The sequence below is a fragment of the Martes martes genome, assembly GCF_963455335.1.
Source record: "Martes martes genome assembly, chromosome: 1".
Lineage (NCBI taxonomy): Eukaryota > Metazoa > Chordata > Mammalia > Carnivora > Mustelidae > Martes > Martes martes.
Window position 1 is genome coordinate 202,123,208 of NC_137888.1, and position 24,211 is coordinate 202,147,418.

Here is a 24,211-nt window from a genome sequence, read left to right on the forward strand (position 1 = left end):
CTCCTGATGATTTAAAAAAAAAAAAAAGTAAACAAACACAAGTCATGGAGCTATATAACCCTAAGGCATTATCATTCTGTACTTTGAAATATTATTTATACTACATAGTTACTAACACACCAGCAGGAATACTACGAGTAACACTCCTGTTTCAGGCATGAGAAAAGTGCTTAGCGATACATGCTTAGGAAAAGTGACCAGGCTGAGGCTCTGAAAGGCAGACCTGGGGTGCTCTTTCCAGAGCTGAGAGAAGAGCATGAGGAGGTGGGGGAAAGAGGGTACTGAGTGTGGACTGCCCTCAGGGGGAGCATGGAAAGTTGGGGGGGTATCCAATTTATTCTAAAGGATCATCTGGCTGATCTGGGGACAGACTAGAACGGGGGTGGTGGGGGAAGCAGTCTTGGGAGGCTTCTGTATCTTATGGATCAGGATGAGAAGGAGACTGAGCAGTGGGGAGACACAGGCAAACACTAAGGATACTTTAGAGGATATGGACAACACAACACGCCAGCAGCTGGATGGGAGGCAAGAAAGGACTGCTTTGGGAACCTGGGTGGCTCAGTTGGTTAAGTGACTGTCCTCAGCTCAGGTCATGATCCTGGAGTCCTGGGATCGAATCCTGCATCAGGCTCCCTGCTTGGCAGGGAGTCTGCTTCTCCCTCTGAACTGCCATCTTCTTATGCTCTCTCTCTCAAATAAATAAATAAAATCTTAAAAAAAAAAAAAGAAAGAAAGGACTGCTTTGTTTGTTTTTGCCTGAGTGACTGGTAAGATGGAATTATTTTCTGAGATGGGGAGAGAACAGATCTGAGAGAAGGCTGGGACTGGGGTAGTTTGGACATGCTGAGCATGGGTCTACCAGAGCCACAGAGGGAGGCTGAGGAGTGTCTGCTGACAGGTAGAGGCCTGCACATGGGCCAGCCACTGTCCTCAGTAGCAAAGGGCACACTTTCCTATCAGGAAAGAAGAAGGGCCTGTGATGCATCCAATGCCAAGCTGGGTAACAACAAGATCCAGACACTGGCCTCACTCGGCAGGAGCCAATCTCCACACTCAACAAATATATAGGCCCTGCTGCGTGGGCAGCTCTATCAGGACTCAGCTGGGCACCCACCAACAGAGTGCCTCCGAGCAGATGTGAAGTGCAGGTAGATGTTTGTGCCCTGGTGATCCTGAGGCTGGGGCTGTGATGCCCCCCTGCGTGGCCTCCCCCTTGTCTCCTGCCTGAACCCAGGAATCCCATCCACTCTCCCGAACAGCCTGAGGAAGCTCAGGAAGATGAGTCCCAGACCTGTACACCCTCTACCCACCCTCTGGAGGCTCCCCACATTCTTGAGAGTCAAACCCAAGACCCGAGGAGGGGCCAGGGAAAAGAACAGCTAAGCTGTACTTTGGTGCCAGCAGGCTCTGGCTGACAAGCACATGTCTTCCCTTCCAGAACAGAGGCCTCCCTCTGTTCGAGTCCTGAGCCACTCTCTGATATATCTCTCTGAGCAACAGCAGCAGGGATGAAGTGGCTGTGTTCTGGAAGGAACTCATACTAAAGATGCCAGTTCTCAAGTTTTAAACATCAAACCCTGTTAAGGTTGAGTATAAGGGATACAATTTAACTTGGGAAATAGAAGGATGATTCCAACAGCCAGCCTCTACTATCAGACACTAGAGAGAACAGAAGCCAGATCTCAGGGAACTGGCTGAAGGATCCTGTTATTCTTTGAGCCTCAGTTTCCCTACCCATACCTCACAGACATACTAAGTGAAGACACACATAATGATGTAAGAAATAACTTGAATGAGAAAACAAAATTGCAGAATAGTATAAACTGTAATAGTATAAGTAAAGTATTTAAAATATTTATTATGTATAAATATTATAATATAAATAGTATAAACACATGGCTTAAAAAGGCTTTAATCTTCAGAAAAAAAAAAAAACGAAAAAGCTTACTAAAATCAAAAGTGAAAGAAATTGGGCTAAAAGCCATAGCACTCATTTCTGAAGAATTAAGAAACTTTCACTTTCTGTATTAAACATTTCTGTATGAAATTATTTCTCCTAAGGATAACTTCATCTCAGTCTTATATTCAAAGAACACAAAGATAAAACAGAGCTAGACAAAGTAACACTCCAAGATGCAGAGGCTGAAAACTGAAAGGACTAGTGGGAGTGAGACAAGGGAAGAGGGCCCTTTGGAGGGAAGTGCTCCCAGGCCAGAGGGAGGGTGTCCTGTAACATAGGGAAATCACAAGGCTACGCTCCTCCAACAGGAAGAACCAAGAACATAAGACAAACATGCAACCTTCAGTGGACTGAGAGGGGATGCTGCTGTGACCTTCCCGTCCATTATGAGCAAGTGTCTATGCAGCTTAAGAGTCTACCCTCTGTGTCACTAAAGAGACTCTCAAGCTCTAAGCCATAAACCCAGACCCCTCAGCTCCTCCCCACAGTCCAACTTCTACCTGGGCTACCAGTTGTGAACTGGCTGCCAGGCCATGGCATCAGTGTGGGCTCACTCTGAGGGAAGGTGGGTCTTACCCAGTTCCTCAGGAAGACTGCCCACAGCAACAACCCCTATACTACTCAGCAGCTTCATCTCTCTTCCCAGCTTGCTAAACTCTGTTTTCCCATTCCCTTGCAAAACTCTGTTTTCCCATTCACCTTCATATTCAGTGTGGAGCAAAACAATACAGGTTCAGTACACGCTACTGAGTTAAACCTACATTTCTATAAATTAGCCTCAAAATAATGTATGCTTCCTTGCATTTGCCCTATAGGTAAAAACGAAGCAAACAAGTACTTTCATTAAATACTCTGCGTTCAGGGACACCCAGGTGGCTCAGGTGGTTAAGCGGCTGCCTTTGGCTCAAGTTGTGATCTCTGGGTCCTGGGATCGAGCCCCACATCAGGCTCCCTGCTCCACAGGAGTCTGCTTCTCTTCTCTCTCCCTCTGCCCTTCCCCCCTGCTCATACTCTCTCTCTCAAATAAATAAAATCTAAAAAACAACAACCCTCTGGGGGGCCTGGGGGGTTCAGTGGGTTGGGCCTCTGCCTTTAGCTTGGGTCATGATCCCAGGGTCCTGGGATCGAGCCCCACATCGGGAATCTCTGCTCAGCAGGGAGCCTGCTTCCCTCTCTCTCTCTGCCTGCTTCTCTGCCTACTTATGATCTCTCTCTCAAATAAATACATAAAAAATCTTAAAAAAAAAAAACACAACCCCTCTGTGTTCGGACTCTGAAAGCTGAGTATACAGAGATAGAGTCTCATAGACTAAGGCTGAGAGAGAAACAAGAATCTAGGGAGATGGTCTAGGCAGGAGAGGGTCAAACCACTGGGCTGGGAGGGTCTCAGGCAGAGAAGAGAGCCACATGAGTCCTGTGCTACAGGTTTGCTCAAAAGGACAACTAAGTCTTACTATTCACTGACTAAAGCTGGGTTCTTAACCCTTAGGGATCTGAAAACCTAAGATACTCCAAAAATACAGGTGTTTTTTCTCTTGTACACCATCAAAAAGGCCCTAGGTCCAGCTGCCTAGCTAGAAGGTCCCTGGGCCTTCAAAGACTTACACTAAGAGGATCCTAGGGAGACCCTCCCTGTAGCAGTCCTGTGACCTGGGCGGGGGAACCACACATGCTGGGGGTGATAGCTGCCACTCAACACTTACTCAACAAGCCTCTGCTTGTTGAAGATGAGCATGTCACCCAAGGTAGGGAAATCCAAGTCTCGGTAGGTGAAGAGTCTGGGCCTGAAACCCAGGTCCACCATTCCTTTCTACCTGGCACTTTCACAAGCTGCCCGTTGTGAACATTCCACTACACAGTCAAAGGGCCTCCCCCCCCCGTCTTTTTTTTTTAAAGATTTTTATTTATTTGACAGAGAGAGAAATCACAAGTAGGCAGAGAGGCAGGCGGGGGGGGGGGGGAGTAGGCTCCCCACCGAGCAGAGAGCCCAATGCAGGGCTCGATTCCAGGACTCTGGGATCATGACCTGAGCTGAAGGCAGAGGCCCAACCCACTGAGCCACCCAAGTGCCCCTCAAAAGGCCTTCTGTTAAATCATGTTTAAATGGTTTGTTTTCTTCTGGAGTAATAAGCACATAGTGCAGCTAAAATGATGCACGTGTGGGGCGCCTGGGTGGCTCAGTGGGTTAAGCCTCTGCCTTCGGCTCGGGTCATGGTCTCAGGGTCCTGGGATCGGGCCCCGCATCGGGCTCTCTGCTCAGCGGGGAGCCTGCTTCCTCCTCTCTCTCTGCCTGCCTCTCTGCCTATGTGATCTCTGTCTGTCAAATAAATAAATAAAATCTTTAGAAAAATAAATAAATAAATAAAATGATGCACGTGCTAATGAGGAGGAAGATAAAACACCCATCCTCAAACGAGAGGGAACTACACCTGAGGGAATTAAGATTTCCGCTGCCCAGGGCCAGGCCAGGGAGGACCCTGCAGCCAGGAGCCATGGGACCCCAGAGTTAAATGTCACTACCACCCAACAGATAACAGGCTACATGACAGCTGTGCCTCAGTGTCAATACTCCTGTTTGTCCCTAGCCCTGGAAGAGAAGAGTGTCCGCCACACAGCAGACAGACGAGAGACATCTATCTGATGAATGAACAAATGTAAGTTTTATGAAGAGGAGCTCCCAGTAGGGGAAAGGGTGCTGGTCCAGACATCTCAACCCCATTTCAACACTGAGATCCTCAGATTGTGACCCAAGTATATTGCTCCTCTGTTGTTACCAGAAATGTGGGGTCTTCTTACTTTTAAGGGCAAAACACCTAACACTGAGCTTTTACCTCACACAGATCATGTCAAATGATCCTCATAACCACCTGCAAGGTAACTGCCACCACCTACCCCCACCTTACAGGTGGGGAAACTGAGGCAGATTGTAGTCACACAGCAAATGGGTAAGACATGCTGGGAACTGAAGCCCATGCTCCAGGCAGTCCCAAATGAAAGATTCCATTAACCACCCAGAGTCACATGTGAGGTTTCCAAAGGATACTGGGAGCTCCTCACAAGTACAGAATTGGGCTTGACCTCTCGCCCACAAGGTCCAGATGAGATATTAAATGATTACAACTTTATGTTGTTGAATGAGATCACATCTTTCGCTGTTTGCTTTCTAAGTACAGTAAAAGTTCTGGAGCACAACATATATGCATTTCTAAAAAACCATGGCATATTGCAAAATCGTGCAATAAAAACACAGGGCTACCAGAACAACAGGGTTAGGTACACAACACCCCAAAACTTCATCATGACATTAAAAAAAAAAAGACAGGAACCTGATTTTTAAATGGTAACATGTTAAACAGCAAAGAAATACACAAATGCTACCTGAAGCCTGAAGCCTGAACCTCACTGAAGGGAAGACCTGGCATTTGCTGTGGCTGTTTTCTGAGTTACTGTGACATGCTGGAATGAGGCTATCTGACCGCAAGAGAAAATGGTATGGTCTAGAGGGGGCCTGGTGCATATCTGAGTTGTGCCTTTCCATTTTGTGTACTATCAGGTGTTCTTTCAGCTGGGAGAAATTTTGTGGATTCACCTACTCCAGGAGTTGGCAAACTTGTTCTTAAAGGGACACGGTAAATATTTTCAGCTTTGCAGGTCATTCTGTCTCTGTCCTGATTACACAGCTCTGCAGTTGTATTAGTATGTCCTCAAATGGGCATAGCTGTGTCCCAATCAAACTTTATTTACCAAAACAGACCACAGGTTGTGGGTCATAGCTCCTCAACCTCTAACCTGAACTTGGCATTTCTCCTGGACAAAATCATACATATGTGTTATGCTCCAACTGTGTCCTAATATATCAATAGTGTTGGAACAAATCTGCTTTTCCAAAACAAGCATTATCAGAGAATTGACTACAGAGGAAAACAGGTTTCAAAAAAGGACGTGAACATGTAAATTCAATCTGAGCCCAGGACACAAGGTTACCCCTTTTGATAAGTCAGAAGAAATTTAGTTTCAAAAAGTGCTGAGTGCAGAGAGCTTACCAAATGGTTAGCCTGTCTCACTATTTTATACCACCCTAAAAGCCCTACACACTCTCAAGATAAATAGGTCCATCGTATAAGGAAATTATGAGCTATAAACTCAATTACTGCAGTGGCTGGAACTTTAACCCAGTTACAAAAGCAAGCGGTTCCTCAGCACTCATACCTGAGCATCAGACCAAAGCTCTAAGGAAAAGCACAGGGATGTGAAGGACCTTGATGGGCACAGGGCTGGGAGGGAATGGGCTGGGGTGAGCCCTTCTTGAAACAGGGATGCTTGAGCTGGGACACAAAGTGACTTGAACACACTGGGGCTAACCTGCTGAAGGACCAGAAGTCCCTGGGGATGTCCTGCAGTAGGAAGGGAGCTACAGGGCCCAACCAACTTCTCCAGGTAACCAGGACTTGCCTTCACCCTTGAGGGCTAGGAGGAAAGGGGTCACCTGTGCCAGGGAAACTTCAAGAAGGGGGTGGGGAGAACCCCTCCTGGGGACTAGAAGGATGCAGATCCATACCACAGTGCCCCTCCAAGCGCCCCACTCTAGGGCAGGTCCTGGGCAGACAGGTAGCACTGTCATAGCTTTGCACCCTGTTTCCTGCCCCACAGAATGGACAGAGATTTCTTTATAATCATGACCTTCATTTGGAACATTCTGCCTACAGCTGCAGCTCCACAGCCTAGTCCAGCCTGGGGACACCAAGAGAACCCCAGGGACCCTCCTGGGGACTCCACCGAATCACCACTTTGGTCCTTCTATTCTGCTTTTATGTGAACACTGGACCTGACTGGTGGGCATATCACTTCACCCCTAACCTGGGGTCTCAATGCAAGTTTACTGAGCTTTCTCCTTTGTGTTAAAAGCAGCAAATACAGCTCACCAGGTGGACAACCACTTTATAAAAATGAGACACATGACCAACAAATTCTTCTGTCCTGTTGGGAGGGGCTTAGTCACTCTTTCAAAGGCTTCTCACAAGTTGGACAATCTCACTATCAACCTCCAGTGGCCATATTGCCTTGGCTCTGGATGCTGGGGAGGGTGAGGGAAGTGAGAAGAGAAGAAAAGGGACAGGGAACACATAATGCCCCAGACTTGGGATCATTTGACCCCACTCAGTGGACACCTTATTGGTAGGATGACATGGAAACTGGGGCACTGACAGATACCTCCCAAATCCCCAAAGCTACAGCTCACCAAGGAACTTTGCACTACAAATATACATATATGTGCATTCACACTCATGCATACTCACAGACACATGCACCCCCACATACATGCATTCACACATGTGCACAGTTTTTAATCCCTTCCTCCCACTTCCAAATCTTGCCCAATTATCTCAGAAAAGGTGTTTCCCTGTTCAATTCTAAGCAAAAGATCAGCATTTCTTATGAGTGATCAGTGTCCAACTTCTGATCCACCTGTCTCAAAAAGGAAAACCCTGAAGTTTGAAAATGAGATCAGACTTGGGGGCCAGAATCACCACAAAGACACCCAGAACCCCACAGGGCCTCGCATAAATCCCCATGCACCTCAGCCACTTTAGCCCACATTTCCCCAATCCCTGCCCAAGACTAGTGATTTCACACCTGGCTGGAGCGGCAGAGCATTTTCAAATCACCAACACTGCAACCATGTTCATTTCTACAACTTTGTGCATAGAGTAAGCTAAGATTCCAGAGAGGACAAAGAACTAACCACCCTTTACTGTTGTTTATCTAAGTAATGCCTAAACCCAGAAGGGAACTTCTGCAGCACAAGGAGCCTGGTCAGTTACTAACTACCTAGGACACTCCCATCTCTTAGTTCACAGCCTATCCCACCCAGCAGGATGTAGATGCTGACAGACTCCTAACAAATGCTGATACCACACCAGATAATGACCTCTCCAAGAGACAGTAACCCAGAGGTACCTGCTCTCTGGAGGGTAGGAGAAAGAGTAGTTCTGGGTCCCTGCCTTCGTAGGAGCATAGACCTTATAAAGGCTGTGAAATGCACGTGCTAAATCACCATTTTATTACAACTCAACGCCAGAAAAGGAGTTTGTCTTGGTAGAAGGGAACAATCTAGAAATGCTTCATTGGAGCTGGGCCCCAAGAACAAAATCTGGACTTGTAAAGATAGAGGAGGGAGGGGGATGCCTGGGTGGTTCAGTGGGTTAAAGCCTCTGCCTTCAGCTCAGGTCATGATCCCAGGGTCGAGCCCCACATTGGGCTCTCTGCTCAGCAGAGAGCCTGCTTCCCCCTCTCTCTGTCTCTGCCTGCCTCTCTGCCTACTTGTGATCTCTATCAAATAAATAAATAAAATCTTAAAAAAAAAAAAAAGATAGAGGAGGGAGGAAATATGTTAGAAAAGATGAAGTGGAAAATATACAGGAGCATGAAAACCCATCTCCAGGAAAAGTAAATGAAACCAAATAAAAGGAGATCAAAACTTTAAAGTTTTTTTTTTTTTTAATGGGATGAAATTGTGTAGAAGGAAAAGGAATCCTGTTAGGCCACTTATACTCTGTGTGAGAGGCTCTCGGTGATGGCAGGACCTCACATGGACTTCTCTGGGCACTGGGAACCTTTCAGGAGTCCAGGGACTGGGGTTGGGGTGGAGGTCAGGGCCAGCCATCAGCCTGTGAGAGTGAGAAGGGCTAGAACCTGTAACTGGATCCTAAAGGAAAGGGTGGGAGGAAGCCCTAAGAGCCATGAAATAGAAAAGGATGCTCCAAAGACACATACACACAACTTAAAATCAAGTGCCTCCAGTCACTCCATCAACCAAATCAATCTGAGCACGGGAACTCTCTTCGGGGGACTTCTCTGCTCCCAGCCCCTACAAGTGCACTCTACCTAATCCTTCTGGGAAACCCTTTGTAACTGCAGTCCTCAGCTTGGACTAGGAGCCAAAGGGGAAGGTTAAGTTCAGGAGCATCTCAGCCTCCTCATAACAGAACACTTCTAATATCCCAGGTGTGTCCACACACTGCACACCATCTGAAATCCTAATGACCCATCAAATATAAGCCTGTTACCATCAAGGGGTTGGGGGGCCATCTAACACAGGCCACGACATCATCTATCATAGTTACCTCTAGTCCTTGGTTCAAGAACCATCCAGAGAAACAGGTTAAGAATGAAAAAGATTAAAAAGGAACTGGCACCTCTAGTTTTCACATTTACAAATAAACACACATTTACAACCAGATTTTGTTAAAGCGGAGGACTTGTAAATGTCGTCTCTGAATTAATGCTTTTTGGGGATATATTTAACAAAGTTAACCTGGACAGGAGAAACTTTAACACACTTAAGTGGTGACCATCAACATTTTTTGTTAAAGATTTTATGTACTGGGGCGCCTGGATGGCTCAGTGGGTTAGGCCTCTGCCTTCGGCTCAGGTCATGGGCTCGGGGTCCTGGGATTGAGCCCCGCATCGGGCTCTCTGCTCGGTGGGGAGCTTGCTTCCTCCTCTCTGCCTGCCTGCCTCTCTGCCTACTTGTGATCTCTGTCTGTCAAATAAATACATAAAATCTTAAAAAAAAAAAAAGATTTTATGTATTTATTTGACACAGAGAGTGAGTGAGAGAGCACAAGCATGGGAAGGAGAGAAGAGGGAAATGGAGAAGCAGGCCCCACACTGAGCAGGGAGCCCCATGCAAGACCTGATCCCAGTAACCCCAGGATCATGACCTGAGCCTAAGGCCACTGCTTAACCGACTGAGCCACCAAGGCGTCTGACCATCAACATTTTAAAGACAAAACTTTATGATCCCCAGATTCCTAAACACAAATCCCACACAGGCTACACAGTAAAGAACACAGCACTCGTAGTAGCTCACTCAGGCACAGTGCATGGGAACAAAGCAGGGTTCGGGACAAGTCATCTCCAGAAAATAGACAGGCACGAGGCCAGCCTGCTGACAGTTCACTAGGCTGCTCAAACTTGCCTCCAGGATGTGCAGCGCCAGGCCTGGGACATCAGGTCCTCAGACCTCAACCTCCCTCCCTGGAGTCATGGGAGTAATGGTGGGGGGTGGGGGGTGGGAGGGCGGAGAACTGAAGAAAGTACAGATCCTATCCTGGGGAGACAGTGTACAGAGTATATTCTTATCTTCCCTCAGACATAGCCAATCTCCTGCAAACTTCTGAAAACAGGGAATAATGTGGATCAAACAGATCCCCCTCAACTACATCTGCACCCCAGCCCCATGCCTTGGCTTCTGAGCACCCCTTCCCAGAGACATGAAATGAAAGCCAGTCTTCCATCTCCAGTCAGAGCACACAGTGGGAAAAAAGTGCACTTACGCTGATCACATGTTAAGAGAGGGAAAGACCAGTAGCAAGTATCTTTAAAACTATAGTAGCTCCTCCAGGCTCACACTGGAGATAAGTACCTGGCTTCTGTGTTTGCTCCAGAAGTGCCCCGTGAGCACCCAACACCACCCACCTGGAAGTGGCTCCACATACGCATCCAACCACCAGGAGCAGCCAGAGCCGCTGGGCCAAAGCCCAACCCTACAGCCAGAAAGAAACATGCTGCTGCAGGAGCACACAACAGAGAAACAAAGGTGCTGCCTGTGAAGGGGAATCTGAGCAATATTAAATGTCCACCTGGAAACACTAACCAGGAATCCCCCTGGTGCGGGATGTTACCCTCAGGGCTAGTGGGCTACATTTGCCTCCCATGGGAAAGGAAGAGCCCTCTGTTCCTTCTCAGCTGCCTCCTGAACCATGCGCCTCCATGGTCTACAAAGGGTTACACCTACCATTTTCATGCCATCTGCAATGTCCCCATTAGGTGTCACATCACAAAATGGGAAGCCTTAACCCTTTCAGTGCCAACTCCCTCAGGGCCAAGACACAGCTCTAACCACCAGCTCCACTGAGGCCCCTGGCTGAAAATGGCAGGGAGGTTTTGCACAGACAAGTCCAAAAAGGACCAAAAAAGTCACCTCCATTCCTAGGAGGAGACAGAAGGAGAAAGTAGGGGAACCAGGGGTGCCTCTTTTGTCATTTTCATCAGGGTACCCAGCAATATGGGAACACCTGAAGGCCTTTCCTGGGTTTCCTTTGTCAAGCTCCTCCCTGCATATTCTATGCTATCAGAGCACACTGGCAAATGCCCCAGGAGGATCAGAGTCAGCAGGGAAACTTACTTTTAGGATTAAGTTTCTGGTCTCAATAAAGGCCCTGGGACTGAGAAACCATTCCTACCAAGGAAAAGTTCTCTCAGCACTTTCTGCCCAGCTGTAAGAGCTGAAACAGAAATCCCACTTCTAGCCTCTACAGTAAGTGGAAATCTTCCCCTTGGGCAGACAGTTGTTCAGATACCTACATCAATCAATCCATCACTGGGAAACAGCAGAGCTGGGCTTGCGGGTATCACATTAAGTGGTCCTTTTTACTATTCAAGGTAAAAGCAAGGCCCTCGCCTCAAGCAGCCTTAAGGTCAGGTCTGTCTCTCTGATTTTGTCTCCTCCCATCCCATGCCCCACTCCACCCTGACCCCATTCTCTTAGGCCACAATGACATTCTGGCTGCTCCAGACAGTCAAGCTCACTCCCACCCCAGGGCCTTTGCACTTCCTGTTCTCTCTGCCTGGAAGGTCTCTGCCCCCAGGTCTCTGAACTACCCTCTCTTTTTCAGGTCTTAGCTGAGACAGCAAAGTGATGATATCTCCCCTCCACACAACCCCCTCCGTAGATTTCTAACTTCTTTCCCACTTATCACCACTTAACATTCTATTTACTCATCTCTCTGTGTACCCTCCTAACCCAATCTCCCGTAAGACAAGGAATACCTCTTTGTTCAGTGCTACCATCCTAGAGCCCAGGACACATATATGTGTGTTAAACATACAAGAAAAAGTATTTTCAGAACTCCCAGCTATCATTCTCTCTTCCTTGTTAAAAAAGCCAAAATGTCTTCATGTCAATAAAAAACATAAGGATCAAAAACAAAACTCTTACCTTTTAATAAAAATTAACTCACAATAGGTAAAAGACCTAACTATTAAAAGCTAAACCTATAAACCTCTTAGAAAAAAAACAGAAGGGTAAATCATGACCTTGGATTTGGCAACATATTCTTAAATGTGAAACCAAAAGCACAGTATCAACAGAAGGAAAAAAAAAAAGGCAAACTGGACTTCATCAAAATTAAAATCTAATGTGCAAAGGACACTATCAAGGGAGTGAGGCGGGGTCTGGCTGGCTCAGTCAGAGAAGTGTTCAACTCTCTATCTTGGCATTGTGACTTAAAGCCCCACATTTGGTATAAAGATTACTTAAAATCATAAAAAAAAAAAAAAAAGAGAGAGAGAGAGAGAGAAGAAACAACCCACTGAGCCACCCAGGCGCCCCCAACATAATATATTTTGATTAGAGACCACACTCACCTCACTGGTGTCATGTCTCCATAGTAGCCATAGCCAGTGAGGAGTGGATAAAATAGATGGTTTGATCCTGTGTGTGATTTAGGGACTATACTGTAACTCTTCGTGGAAGGGACCTCACTCCGTCTCTTGACCTGGTGTCCATCTACCTGCCTCCTTTTGTATCTTCCCAGAGTTTCCTAGGAAGAGGCCTGTCATGGGGTCCAGTCAGCCCTTCGTTCCTGGTAGAAACTAAGCAGGTTGGGGTGTGACCCCCAATTGTCTGAGGCCTTGCCCTCTTTCCGCCTTGGCTCCCCATTGCTAAATTGATCTTTGCCACGTGGCCATGCTCTTAGGCACTGGCTCCTTTGGTTGGAGGCAATTCTTAGTTCCCACTTGTGTGGTGGGTTTGTTGTAAGTTCATCGCTGTAAGAACTGAATGATTGATTCACAGAACCTAAAATTCACCAGTTTCGCCATTTCAAAGTTGGCATTTAATACATTCACAATATCATATAATCATCATTTCTGTCAAATTCCAGAATGTGTTTATCCCCAAAAGAAGCCTGTACCCATTAGCAGTCATTTCCCACTCCTCCGCCTCTGTGCCCTTCAGGGCCCCTAGCAACCACTAATCTACTGCCTTCAGCTCAGGTCATGATCCTGGAGTCCCGGGATCAAGTCCCACATCGAGCTCCCAGCTCCACAGGGAGTCTGCTTCTCCCTCTGACCTTCTCCTCTTCGTGCTCTCTCTCACTGCCTCTCTCTCAAATAAATTAATAAAATGTTAAAAAAAAAAAAACCATACATACATTATGTGAGAAAACAAAGTATGGGATATCAGAGTCAAAGTATTGAAGTGAAGAAGCACATGCAGTGGTAAAATGAGCTCCAAGTACTGGGGAGGGAGGCTAGAGGCTCAGGGAAAGGAAGGTGCCATCAGCATCTCTGTGCATCAGGTAGAAATCACAATGCCTGGTTTGCCTCAGTTTCCTCCCCTGTGAAATGGGAACAATACCCACTTTATAACTATTGCTCTTTGAAGGCTCTGTGAAAGGTAATTGTATTATTATTACAGAAAGTAACGATGCTGTAATCGGAAGCTGTTCCACCTGAGAGGCCACGAGTCACAGCCCCTCATAACAATTCCAGAATCTGAAGGTTTTCTGTTTGAATTTTAAACTAACCACAAGTGGCCACCACCCTCACTTTTGTAAGCAGCTGTCTCCCCTGCCCTGGGTGACAGATGTCATAAAGTTCCCTGAGGGAATACCTGGGTTAAGCCCATTTTTTCAAATCCTGGATTATGGAAAACTGCAAATATACCCACAGAAGTAGCAAGAAGAGCATGACTCACAGTGCACATCCACCACTCAGCCTGCAGGTCTTCCACACTTGGCCTTCCTCCACACTCTACTAGCTCCTGGGAAGCAAATTCTACACAGCATTCATTTTATGAATAAACTGGTCAATATTTATCTCTACAGCACAAACAAACCACAATTTCATGAGCTGACCTCCAACAATTTAACAAGCACTTTTTTTTAAGATTTTATTTCTTTCTTTGACAGAGATCACAAGCAAGCAGAGAGGCAGGCAGAGAGAGGGGTAAGCAAGCTCCCTGCTGAGCAGAGAGCCCAATGTGGGGCTCGATCCCAGGACCCTGAGATCATAACCTGAGCCTAAGGCAGAGGCTTAACCCACTGAGCCACCCAGACGCCTCCCACTAACAAGCATTTCTTAATCTTTGTCAGTCACACATGGTTGAAATCTATAGGTGCCCCTCCAACCTTTCCTTTCAACCATACATTTATTTATCCTGTTTCCCAAAGTCAGGTTGGCATCCCTGTAACTATAATGCAACATGTCCCTGATTTACTGTAAACTAGATTTTGAGGCCCAACCAAGCACACATCATTACAGAAGGACACACATTCTCCTTGATGGCAGGCAGCTACAGAGAATCACTGTCTGGATTCACCATTTCATTATGTATCTGAAAACTTTTAAGCTTTTAATTTCATCATTTCATTTTAATTAGCTAGAATATGTTAGTAGCTGCACTGTCCACTAGTCGCATGTGGTTATTTAAAGACTAAAATTAAATGAAAATTTGACTTCTTCAAACTATTCCAGGTGCCACATTGGACAGTGAGGGTACAGAGAGTTCCAGGAAGTTCTGCAGGGCAGCACTGAACCTGTGAGGGAAGCTTGCTCTCACCATTTTGTTCCTCGAGAGTTCAGTCCATAGAAAAGTGAAAGAATAAATACTAGTTTCTATTTACCAGTTTTAAAAATGAATCGGTTCAACAGAACCTTCCAAAGAGGACCAGAGAATTTCTTCCTTTCCTTTTGAGCACCAATATAAATGAACCTGTGGATTTTTAACACATCTGATGTTCCAACTTGGGAATCTGTTTTTATTCATATTCCTCTGTCCCACCCTTCGCAGTCTTACACAATGAGGACATTCCCAAAGCAGAGTTAGAATTAAAATGTTATAACTTAAGTGCTTTGATTTTATATTTGTATTTTTCTTAGTGCTGAAAATTCTGATTCTTAAAGACATTAACTGCTTGTTTTCTCCTGCAATATAATTGTCCCCACTATCCACAGTTTCAGTTACCTGTGGTCAATCACGGTCCAGGAGCAGATGATCCTCTGGCAGACCAACAGAAGTCAATAGTAGCCTAATGCTATGTTGCAACACCTACGTCATTCACCTCACTCCATCTCATCACACAGGCATTTTATCATCTCACATCATCACAAGAAGGGTGAGTACAGTACTAAGATATTTTGAGAGAGAGACCACATTCACACAACTTTTATTTTAGTATAGCTCTAACAGTTCTATTATAATTAGATATTGTTGTTAATCTCTTACAGTTCCTAACTTTTAAACTAAACTTTATAAGTATATATGCATAGGAAAAATCATAGTATATATAGGGTTTGATAGTATCTGCGTTTTCAGGCATCCCATGATGGTCCTGGAAAGTGTTCTTATAGGGGAAGGGGCACTACTTTATATAATAAGACTACTGGTATAATTAACCTAAAACCAAAAATAATTCCTAAAAACAGTTAATGATTTTTTAAAGAAGAAGTTTTTGCCCTTATGGCTTATCACATTACAACATTTATAGTCTAACTACTATGTTTAAAACTCTAGCAAAGCAAATTCTCTCAGATGTTAAGTCACCAACCTCAGTCACAACTGACATATACCTAGATTCCTATTCACTTCCTTTTGCTTCTGGTTTTTAGGGGTTGCTTCTCTCCCCTGCTCCAAACAACATCTGCCATACTTTTGTTTATAATTATGTAAAACACCCATCTGGTGCTACACCGAAAAAGAAAGCCAGAGACATCTCCTGGTAACCCTGTCTCTTCTCAGCCTTCCTCCCAGAAATGACCATGTTGTTCATTTATGGTTTAGATTTCCTATATTTAAAAATAAAATATAGGGGCGCCTAGGTGGCTCAGTGGGTTAAAGCCTCTGCCTTCGGCTCAGGTCATGATCTCGGGGTCCTGGGATCGAGCCCCGCATCAGGCTCTCTGCTCAGCGGGCAGCCTGCTTCCTCCTCTCTCTCTGCCTGCCTCTCTGCCTACTTGTGATCTCTGTCTGTCCAATAAATAAATAAAATCTTTTGAAAAAATAAAAAAATAAAAAAAAAATAAGCAAACACATACACATATGGCCATGTCTCCCCACCTTCCCTTGGACAAGTAAGTGCACTACATCTCTTTATCCTCCACCTTGTTTTTTCCACTTCTTACTTCATCCTAGAAATCTTATCACCATAACATGAGGACATGCCTCCTTCCTTCAGGGGCTTGACACCACCTCACCAGAAGCTCTACCCCTATCCGGCTCCAGTCCCAACTGACATTCATCTAAGTCATTTCCAGTTTTGCTACTTCAGAATGTTGTAAGGAACATCCTTGTCACAATTCTTATTTTTGACAGTGCATCTTTGTGATACATTTCTAGAAGTGGAATTTCTGGGGCAAAGGGTAAGCCAATCTCTCTCTGAAGAGTTGTGAACCTCTAAAAGCAACATATGGCAGTGCCTGATTTCCACCAACAGACTGGTATCCACCCCTGGGGACAAAAGGTCAGACATGCTGTTTTGGGGAAGCTCCAATGAAAATTATTCTTAGTATCAGAAAGACCTGAGCATCTTTCCATACCTTGGTTAGAGACATCCGCATTCACTTTCTCTGTGAAGTGTATTTCTCTAAGTCACACCCATTTTTAATCCTTAACACCCAACATAAGGCTAGTCATTCAGCACACTAGCAGTGTGTACTTGAACAAACAGGGCTCCTGACAAGAAAAATTCAAGAGGCAGATGCCACATCCATTAGCCCAAGCTGGCAGTCTGACCCAAGGTGTACACACCTCCACTATGTACACAGTGGGGCACTATGTGGGGGCTGTGTGTGTACCTCAGGGCTCATCGGGAGCCTACTTTCCTCTTGCCCCGCTCCTCTTCTGTGCCCACTGAGTCCTGGATGGCAGGAATGGGGAGATACTAGCTGACCACAGGCCATGGTACAATTAAAAGTGGGTATGGGCTAGTATTAATCAGAGAAAACCAAATTGCTGAGGTGACTTATAGCCCACAACAAAAAGTACAAGCTGACATATTTACAGATCTTAAAAAATAATTATTCAAGGGTGTTTTGCCTGTTTGGCATTAACTATCACATGCCATAACTGTTCACAGACTGTCCCCTTCCTATCAAGCCCCTTCCTGTACTGGGTGGGGAGAGGCAAGGCCAGAAAGAACACTTAGGATTACTTCTAGGAGTTTAAACCCCCAAACTGTCTGCTTCTAATGCTATGGTTGTGTCTTCCCTGCTGGTCCTGCGACAGGAAAGGAGGAGCTTGCTTTTAACCATTCATTCATTCATTCATTCAGCAAGTACTTACTACTTCTGAGTTAACAAAGAACCAGGCAAATGGCGGAGCACCCATCCTAGAACCTCAGAGAACCCTAAGCTAGCCCACTGCCTTTAGACAATGACCTGAGCTGCAAGCCAAGGGGAGTCCCTAACCCCACTGGGCAGGGGTTCAAGTGAGACCTTTTTCAGATGTGAAGTTCCTTGATTTTTAAATGCTAATGTCTAAAAATAGCCATCAACAGCCAAGTGCCAGGCCCACCCCTTGTGGATGTCCCACTATGCCACCAGGACCAGGTATCAAGCATCGTCAACACTGATGATCTAATCCTCATCTAGCTCTAGGAAACCAGCACAGACTTGAGGTTACTTCTTGTCTTCAGAACTGTGAGGACCTCAGGCAGGGCTGGGCTATGTAAAATGGTACAGCTGCCATGACAACTGAGTCTGGAAGGTCCTCAAAATGTTCAACAGTTACCATATGACCCAGCAACTCCACTCCTAGGTATACACCCAAAGGAATCAAAAATACATCCACACATACTGTGTACACAAACATTCATAGCAGCACTATTCAGAACTGCTAAAAGGTGGAAACACCCAAATTTATCCCAGATGAATGAGTACATGGTCCATCCATGTGATAGAATTATTACTCAGCCATAAAAGTGTATGAAGCACTGAATCATGATACAATGTGGATGAACCTCAAAAACTATGCTGAGAAGCCAGACACACAAGGTTATATATTGGGTAACTCTGCTGATATGTCCAGGACAGGCAAATGTGTAGAGACAGAAAGCAGATTAGTGAGAGAAGGAGTATAAGGAGTGACCACTAACGAAGATGGAATTTCTTTTTGGGGTGATAAGTGCTCTGGAACTAGACAGAGGTGAAGGTTGCACAACACTATTAAACAAAAAAAAAATCACAGAATCGTATACTATAAATGAGGGAAATGTATGGTAGACAAATTAGATCTTGATTGTTAAAAAAATTTTTTAAAGCTGGGCTCCTTGCTCAGTGGGGAGTCTGCTTCTCCCTCTGCCCCTCTCCCCAACTCATGGTTGAGCTCACTTTCTCAAACAAATAAATAAATAAATAAAATCTTCAAAAAAAAATTTTTTTAAAGCACTGGTAAAGCTTGTTTGTTGGAAGAACATTCTGGAACTGTTTTCCCACTAACAGGATAACTTGACTATGCTCATGTGTTTTTGTTTTTTTGCTACATGCAAATAAGAGCCAAAACCTCACAAAACTAATCCCATCTATTGTCAAGAAGCGGGCAAATCCAGGCAACTGGTTCTCACTCCATGCAGCTATGGTGCTGTTAGACTGGCATGCACCCCTAAGCAAGTTACCTGCTGGCTGGCCTGGAAAAGGAAGCAGCTGACCAACCCAGGAGGTCTCCACCTGCCTTAAAGTTCTAACTTTGAGCTCTTAAGTTCTTCTCCAGATAGACAGTCCTCAGCCAAAACATAGCTGGGCAAACCCTGCTGATAACAAGACAAAAATCCCACCCAGGTGTCAAGATCAGTCCTGCTAGGTTCTGACAGTCCTTGAGTTGAGAGCCCTAAGCAAGGGGTCAGGCTGCCTCAGTTTCCTCACAGGCATGAGTTGGAGGTCAGGGCAACCAGCTCCAACCACCAGTGCCAGGCCCTATGCCACAGACAGTGGTCAGGGAAAAATTCTACTCATTTCGGTCAGTGTTGAGAAATCACAAAAATGGCCAGAGGGCAAAGGCCACCTGGCCAGGATTATCTTTTACTCCTGACACTCCCTGGAAGGTTTATTCCATTTAGGCCTGGGCTTTTCAAGTGAGTGAACCCTGAGACAGGAAGGGAGAAGAAATGGCCTCCCTGGAAGCAAGGGCAGGGCCTCAGTGATCCCGTGGTGACAGTCCAGTACACAATCCTGGAGCGACTTACTTCCCTCCATTTCCTCTAGAAGTAGCTGCAAGCTTCTGAAGCAGTGATCAGTTTCAAATGTCCAAGAAGCTGGGCAAGTCATTCCACAGATAACAGACCCCAAACACTCACCTGGCTTCCGTGCATGAGATGCTAGTCCTACCAGCTGGCCATGGCGGCAGCTACGTCAAAAGGCAACTTGTGTCAACGTGCTGACCAACCTAAAGTAAAAGGGAGAAAAAGAAATACTGAATTTCCAAGGAAATCTTCGGGAATATATGGATGATTTTCAGTATCTCCCACCCAAATTTATATAGCAAAATTTTAGATTTCAACCACAGCTGTGCCTGTGCTACTTTCCACAGGGGGACAGGCTAAGGAAATAAATTTCTATCACTCTCTGACCTATGACCCAATACAGTGTTAACCAATAAACCCTAGCGTCCCAGACACTGACTTCAGCAATATGGTCAGAGATATGAGGTGGTAATAAGCAGCCACATCCTGACATACCAGATATATAGCAAACGGTTCAACATTCCGGTTATAACAGTAATAACATTAATAGCAGAAACAGTAATATCTAGAATTTAACAGGTGCTCAGTAGCGAGTTCCAGTTACTATGCTAAAACTACCTACCTCTTTGAATCCCAAGGACAATCTTGGGGTTACACAATCATCCCCATTTTAAAGACAAGGGATATGATGGGTCTAATATTCAGGAATTTGCCCAGAGTCACCCAGATCTCCCTCTACAGACATGACCTTTTTGCTCCCCAGTCCATGCTCCCTCGCAAAGATGGCAGAGAAACCACCCACCATTCCAGGCAGTTGTAGGGTTTGCCCTCAAGAAGCTGAGGGTCATGTGCCCGGAGCCTGGCAGACTTTATTTACCTCCATAGGGCAACTCGAAGTTTTACTCTGAGGATCATTTCCACAGCGATTACAAAACTGCCCAGAGAGGAACGAGCTGCCTGTTTTACAGACAGGAAAATTAAGGATCAAGAATGTTCAGAACTCTCCCAAGGTCACAGAGACAGTGTGGCCCTAGGACTTCCCCCTCCTTTGTGACATCAGATATGCAGGGCTCCACCCACAGAGGCTAATCCTAGAGAACCAGCCAAACTAGACTCCTAGGCAGTGCTGTCAGTTGTAGCTTGGCGAATATTGTCAGTATCACCTCTGCTGTCATTCTTTGTGCCCATATGACTACCAAGAGCTTGGCTCTGATATGAAACCTTTATTTTTAAACTGGGTTCACAGCAATTCACAGTTCATGGATAGCGAGAAACACTCCCACAGGAGAACTTGCAAAAAAAAGCAAACATCAGTGAACTCTATGGAAAGACCTTTGGGCACCAAGGAGCACATGGCATCCTCCTCAGTGAGGCCCATGACCAGCCGTAGCCACCATCTGGGCTAGTTTTTGGGGAGTGGGGCACTTTCTGCCACTCTATTTTAGCCCCTTTCAGGCCAGTAAACAGTGGACACCGTTAACCCTGGTTCTTTCATATCACCTGAGCCATGGCCTCACTCTGCAATGGAGATGGAAAGCCCAGCAGCAGAGGCTTTCCGAACACCTACCTCTTAGGAACAAGGTCAATACAAGTCAGCAGTATTTCCACAGATTTTTAAAAATCCATTTACAACAGCATAAATATGAAATACTTAAATCTTTAAAAAAAATTAAATTTATCCTTATTTATTTTCGACAGAGAGCTTGAGTGTGAGCACACACGGGGAAGGGCAGAGGGAAGGAGAGAGAGAATCCTCAAGCAGACTCCCCACTGAGCTTGGAGCCCAACGTGGTGTTCCATCCCAGGACCCTGAGATCATGACCCGAGTCAAAATCAAGAGTCGGACGCTTAACCGACTGAGCCACCCAGGTGCCCCAAGATAAATTTAATTTTTATTTTGTGGGTTTTTTTTTTAAGATTTTATTGATTTATTTGACAGAGATCACAAGCAGGCTCCTAGCTGAGCAGAGAGCCCAATGCAGGGCTCGATCCCAGGACCGAAATCATGACCTGAGCCAAAGGCAGAGGCTCAACCCATCGAGCCACCCAGGCGCCCCAAATTAAATTTTTAAAAAGATGTTCAAGGGTAACCTTCTCAGGTCCCCTCCCTCCTCAGGAGCTTTGTGCTATCACTTTGATATCACTCAATAAACTTTGCTTCACTGCCCACCCCCCCCCCAAAAAAAATGTTCTAGACCTATAAAGAGGAACTATAGTAATACATCACAGAGAGAAATGAAAGAAAACCTAAATGAAGACATCCCTTGTCCATGGGTCAGGAGGTGTCAATTCTCTTCCAAACTGATCCACCGATTAAATGCAGACCCAATAAAAAAATTCCCAGAATTTTTTCTATAGAAAAAAAAACCAATCTGACTCTAAAATTTACATGGAAATCCAAAGGACCTAGAATAGTGAAAACAACTGAAAAAGAGGAACAAATTTGGAGGACTTACCCTACCTGATTTTAAGACCCACCATTAAGCTACAGTAACCAAGGGGCACCTTGATTTTGGCTCAGGTCATGATCTCATGGTTGTGAGATCAAGCCCCACACTGGGCTCCTCACTGGGCTCCTCACTGGGCATAGAGACTGCTTAAGATCTGCTCTCCCTCTGTCCCTCCCTCCCCCTCTTTAAAAAAAAAAAAAAAAAAAAAAAAAGCTCCAGTAACCAAGACAGTGTGAAAAAGCCAGAGGAAAGATGGATGAACAGAATACACCCATGTGCCTGTGGACAACCGATACTCAACAAAGATCCAGTATTCTACTCTGTAAGACCACAAGACACATTGGACGACAATCTCCTAGACAGTTAACCCTGCAAGGAAGAAGGCCATCTTAATGTGTTAATCACAATACACAACCTGCATCATAGGATAGAATGCAATGTGCAAGAAATTTTAAGGTAAACTCCCACTTTCACACTCAACCATAGCTTTCCCCATCTCAGCTCATAACAAACCCAGTCTTTCAGCTGCTCAGATTAAAAGCAGGAGTTGCCCTCCTGATAACACTACCCCACTACCCAGTCCATCAGGAAATCCTATTGGTTCTGCCATCAAACACATTTGAAGCCCAACAGCTTCTCAAACCTCCACTGGCCACACCATGTTTGGTGTTTGCTCTGTGAAGCCCTATCATCTCCTGGCCCCAGAGGCCTGCCTGGGGCCCACCTGCTCATCCTGCCCCAGCCATGCCTCCAACAAACCAAGGACCCTCCCACCTTGGGGTCTTTTTATGTTTTAAACAAAATCCCAAATACTTCATCATTTTTTTTTTACTTTATCATTTTAACAATCACTTCTTCAACCAGCATCCCAAATTGAAAATGACCTTTGAAAACATAATTACCATATAATAATCCCTAAATGTCAGCAAATGTCCAGTTCATATTTAGCTTCACACAATTTCTCAGAAATGTCTGTATGGTCTATTCTACCAGTAGCTGTTACAGTGTTTGTATTACACCTGCTCCCTCAGCCTTGATCACTCTCACCCCCCAGATGGCAGACCCTTCCATGTCCAAGCCCCCTTCTCTCCCCGTCAAGTCACTGCTCAAAATGTCTCCTTTGCAGAGGCCCACCTGCTCTTTCTCTCTCACAGGCCCAGCCTCTCTGCATATTCCATATTATGCAGCTACTATCTATGGACTTTCTCACCCAATAAGAACACAAATGCCACAAGAAAAGGGGTGTTTCGCCTGCCTGATGCGTGATTTTATTTCAAGCACCTAGAACAGGGTCAGACACACACTGGGTGCTTGATAAATATTTATGGAATGAACAGGCAGGGATGATTTAACATTGAAGGAAAAGGAACCTGTATGAGGATCCCAGAGCATTAGTCCCTCCATACAAATAGTGTGAAATTCACAAAGGAGCAGAAACCAGGCAGAGATCACTTAGCACCATCAGAACTAGGAGCATTTCTCTAAAATAAACTGTAGTTGCTTTTTACTGATACATCATCTGGACTGTTTTGCCATCCACCCGCATTGGCTGGGTTTAGAGAGCTTTTACTGTTTTTATTTCCAACCCATATATCTAAAACAGTATCAAGTAACCCTTAAGTACACAAATACCAACTCATTAAGAGACTCTTCCACTCCCTTGATAAATCGTTATGTTTTGGCTTTGAGCCCCACACCGGGGTCTAATGCACACCCATGCACACACGCACCACCCCAACTCTGAAACCCACCCAAACACAATGATTTCCCAGTTTAGGGGGGCAATCACCCTCAGTAAGAAGGTAGCCACAGTAATTTACATGAAATCAAGTCACTGCACTTTGGGGAACAGAAGTCCTTTGTTGCCATTTCATCCTCTCTAGCTTAGGCAAGTGAGGTTGGCTCCCTTTAAACTTGAGGGGAGGAACACTGGCCAAAAACCAACTGCTGTCTGGGGAACTCCAGTTCTGCAGACACACTCCAGCTGCAGCATCCATGGCCAGCGCAGAGATGGATCTCTGGGGCCACAGTCACCTAAACAGCCTGGGTTCTCCAAGGCACCCCCAAAGGACCTCATCTGAGGCCCAGCCCTAAAGAAACTGCACACCTCTGGTCTCCTCTACCACCATATGCACTCACCAAACATTTGTGCTATCTAAAAATTCTTCAACTGTGTCTGTAACCAAATATTTATCACCCTGGTTCTAATCTAGTTCTGGAAAATAACATGAGGCCAAAAACCTCTAAGATGAAACCCAACAATACCCTTCACCTTCTTCCATCTGTAAGTCCACAGTCTACTTCCTCCATGAAAACTGAGTGCCCCTGAAGAAAAGGGTTACCTAGACCATCTCTGGCAAAGGTCTTAGCAACTGCACCACCACGTTGTCAAGGAGGGGATTCCCCGGTCAGCCTTATCAGAAAGGCAAGAACTGAGGCAGGGCAACCGTAAAACATCACAAGGAAGCCCGGAGGTCACATTGCCCTATCCTCTGGCTGGCTAGGGAATGATTAACTTGGGCCAACAATTCGATTTCTCCAGGGTCGGCAAACTTGCC

The 24,211-nt window shown here is 45.5% G+C and overlaps 1 protein-coding gene across 4 annotated transcripts in view; it reads right to left on the reverse strand.

Moving 5' to 3' along the window:
- GATAD2A (GATA zinc finger domain containing 2A) overlaps positions 1-24,211 on the reverse strand; it is a 104,822-nt gene that overhangs the window by 44,670 nt on the left and 35,941 nt on the right. For all 4 annotated transcript variants that reach the window (XM_080806392.1, XM_080806389.1, XM_080806391.1 and 1 more), the window contains exon 2: positions 19,318-19,406. In XM_080806392.1, the coding sequence (XP_080662518.1) occupies positions 19,318-19,332 (15 nt within the window). In that variant the 5' untranslated portion in view covers positions 19,333-19,406. The remainder of the gene's footprint in view (positions 1-19,317; positions 19,407-24,211) is intronic.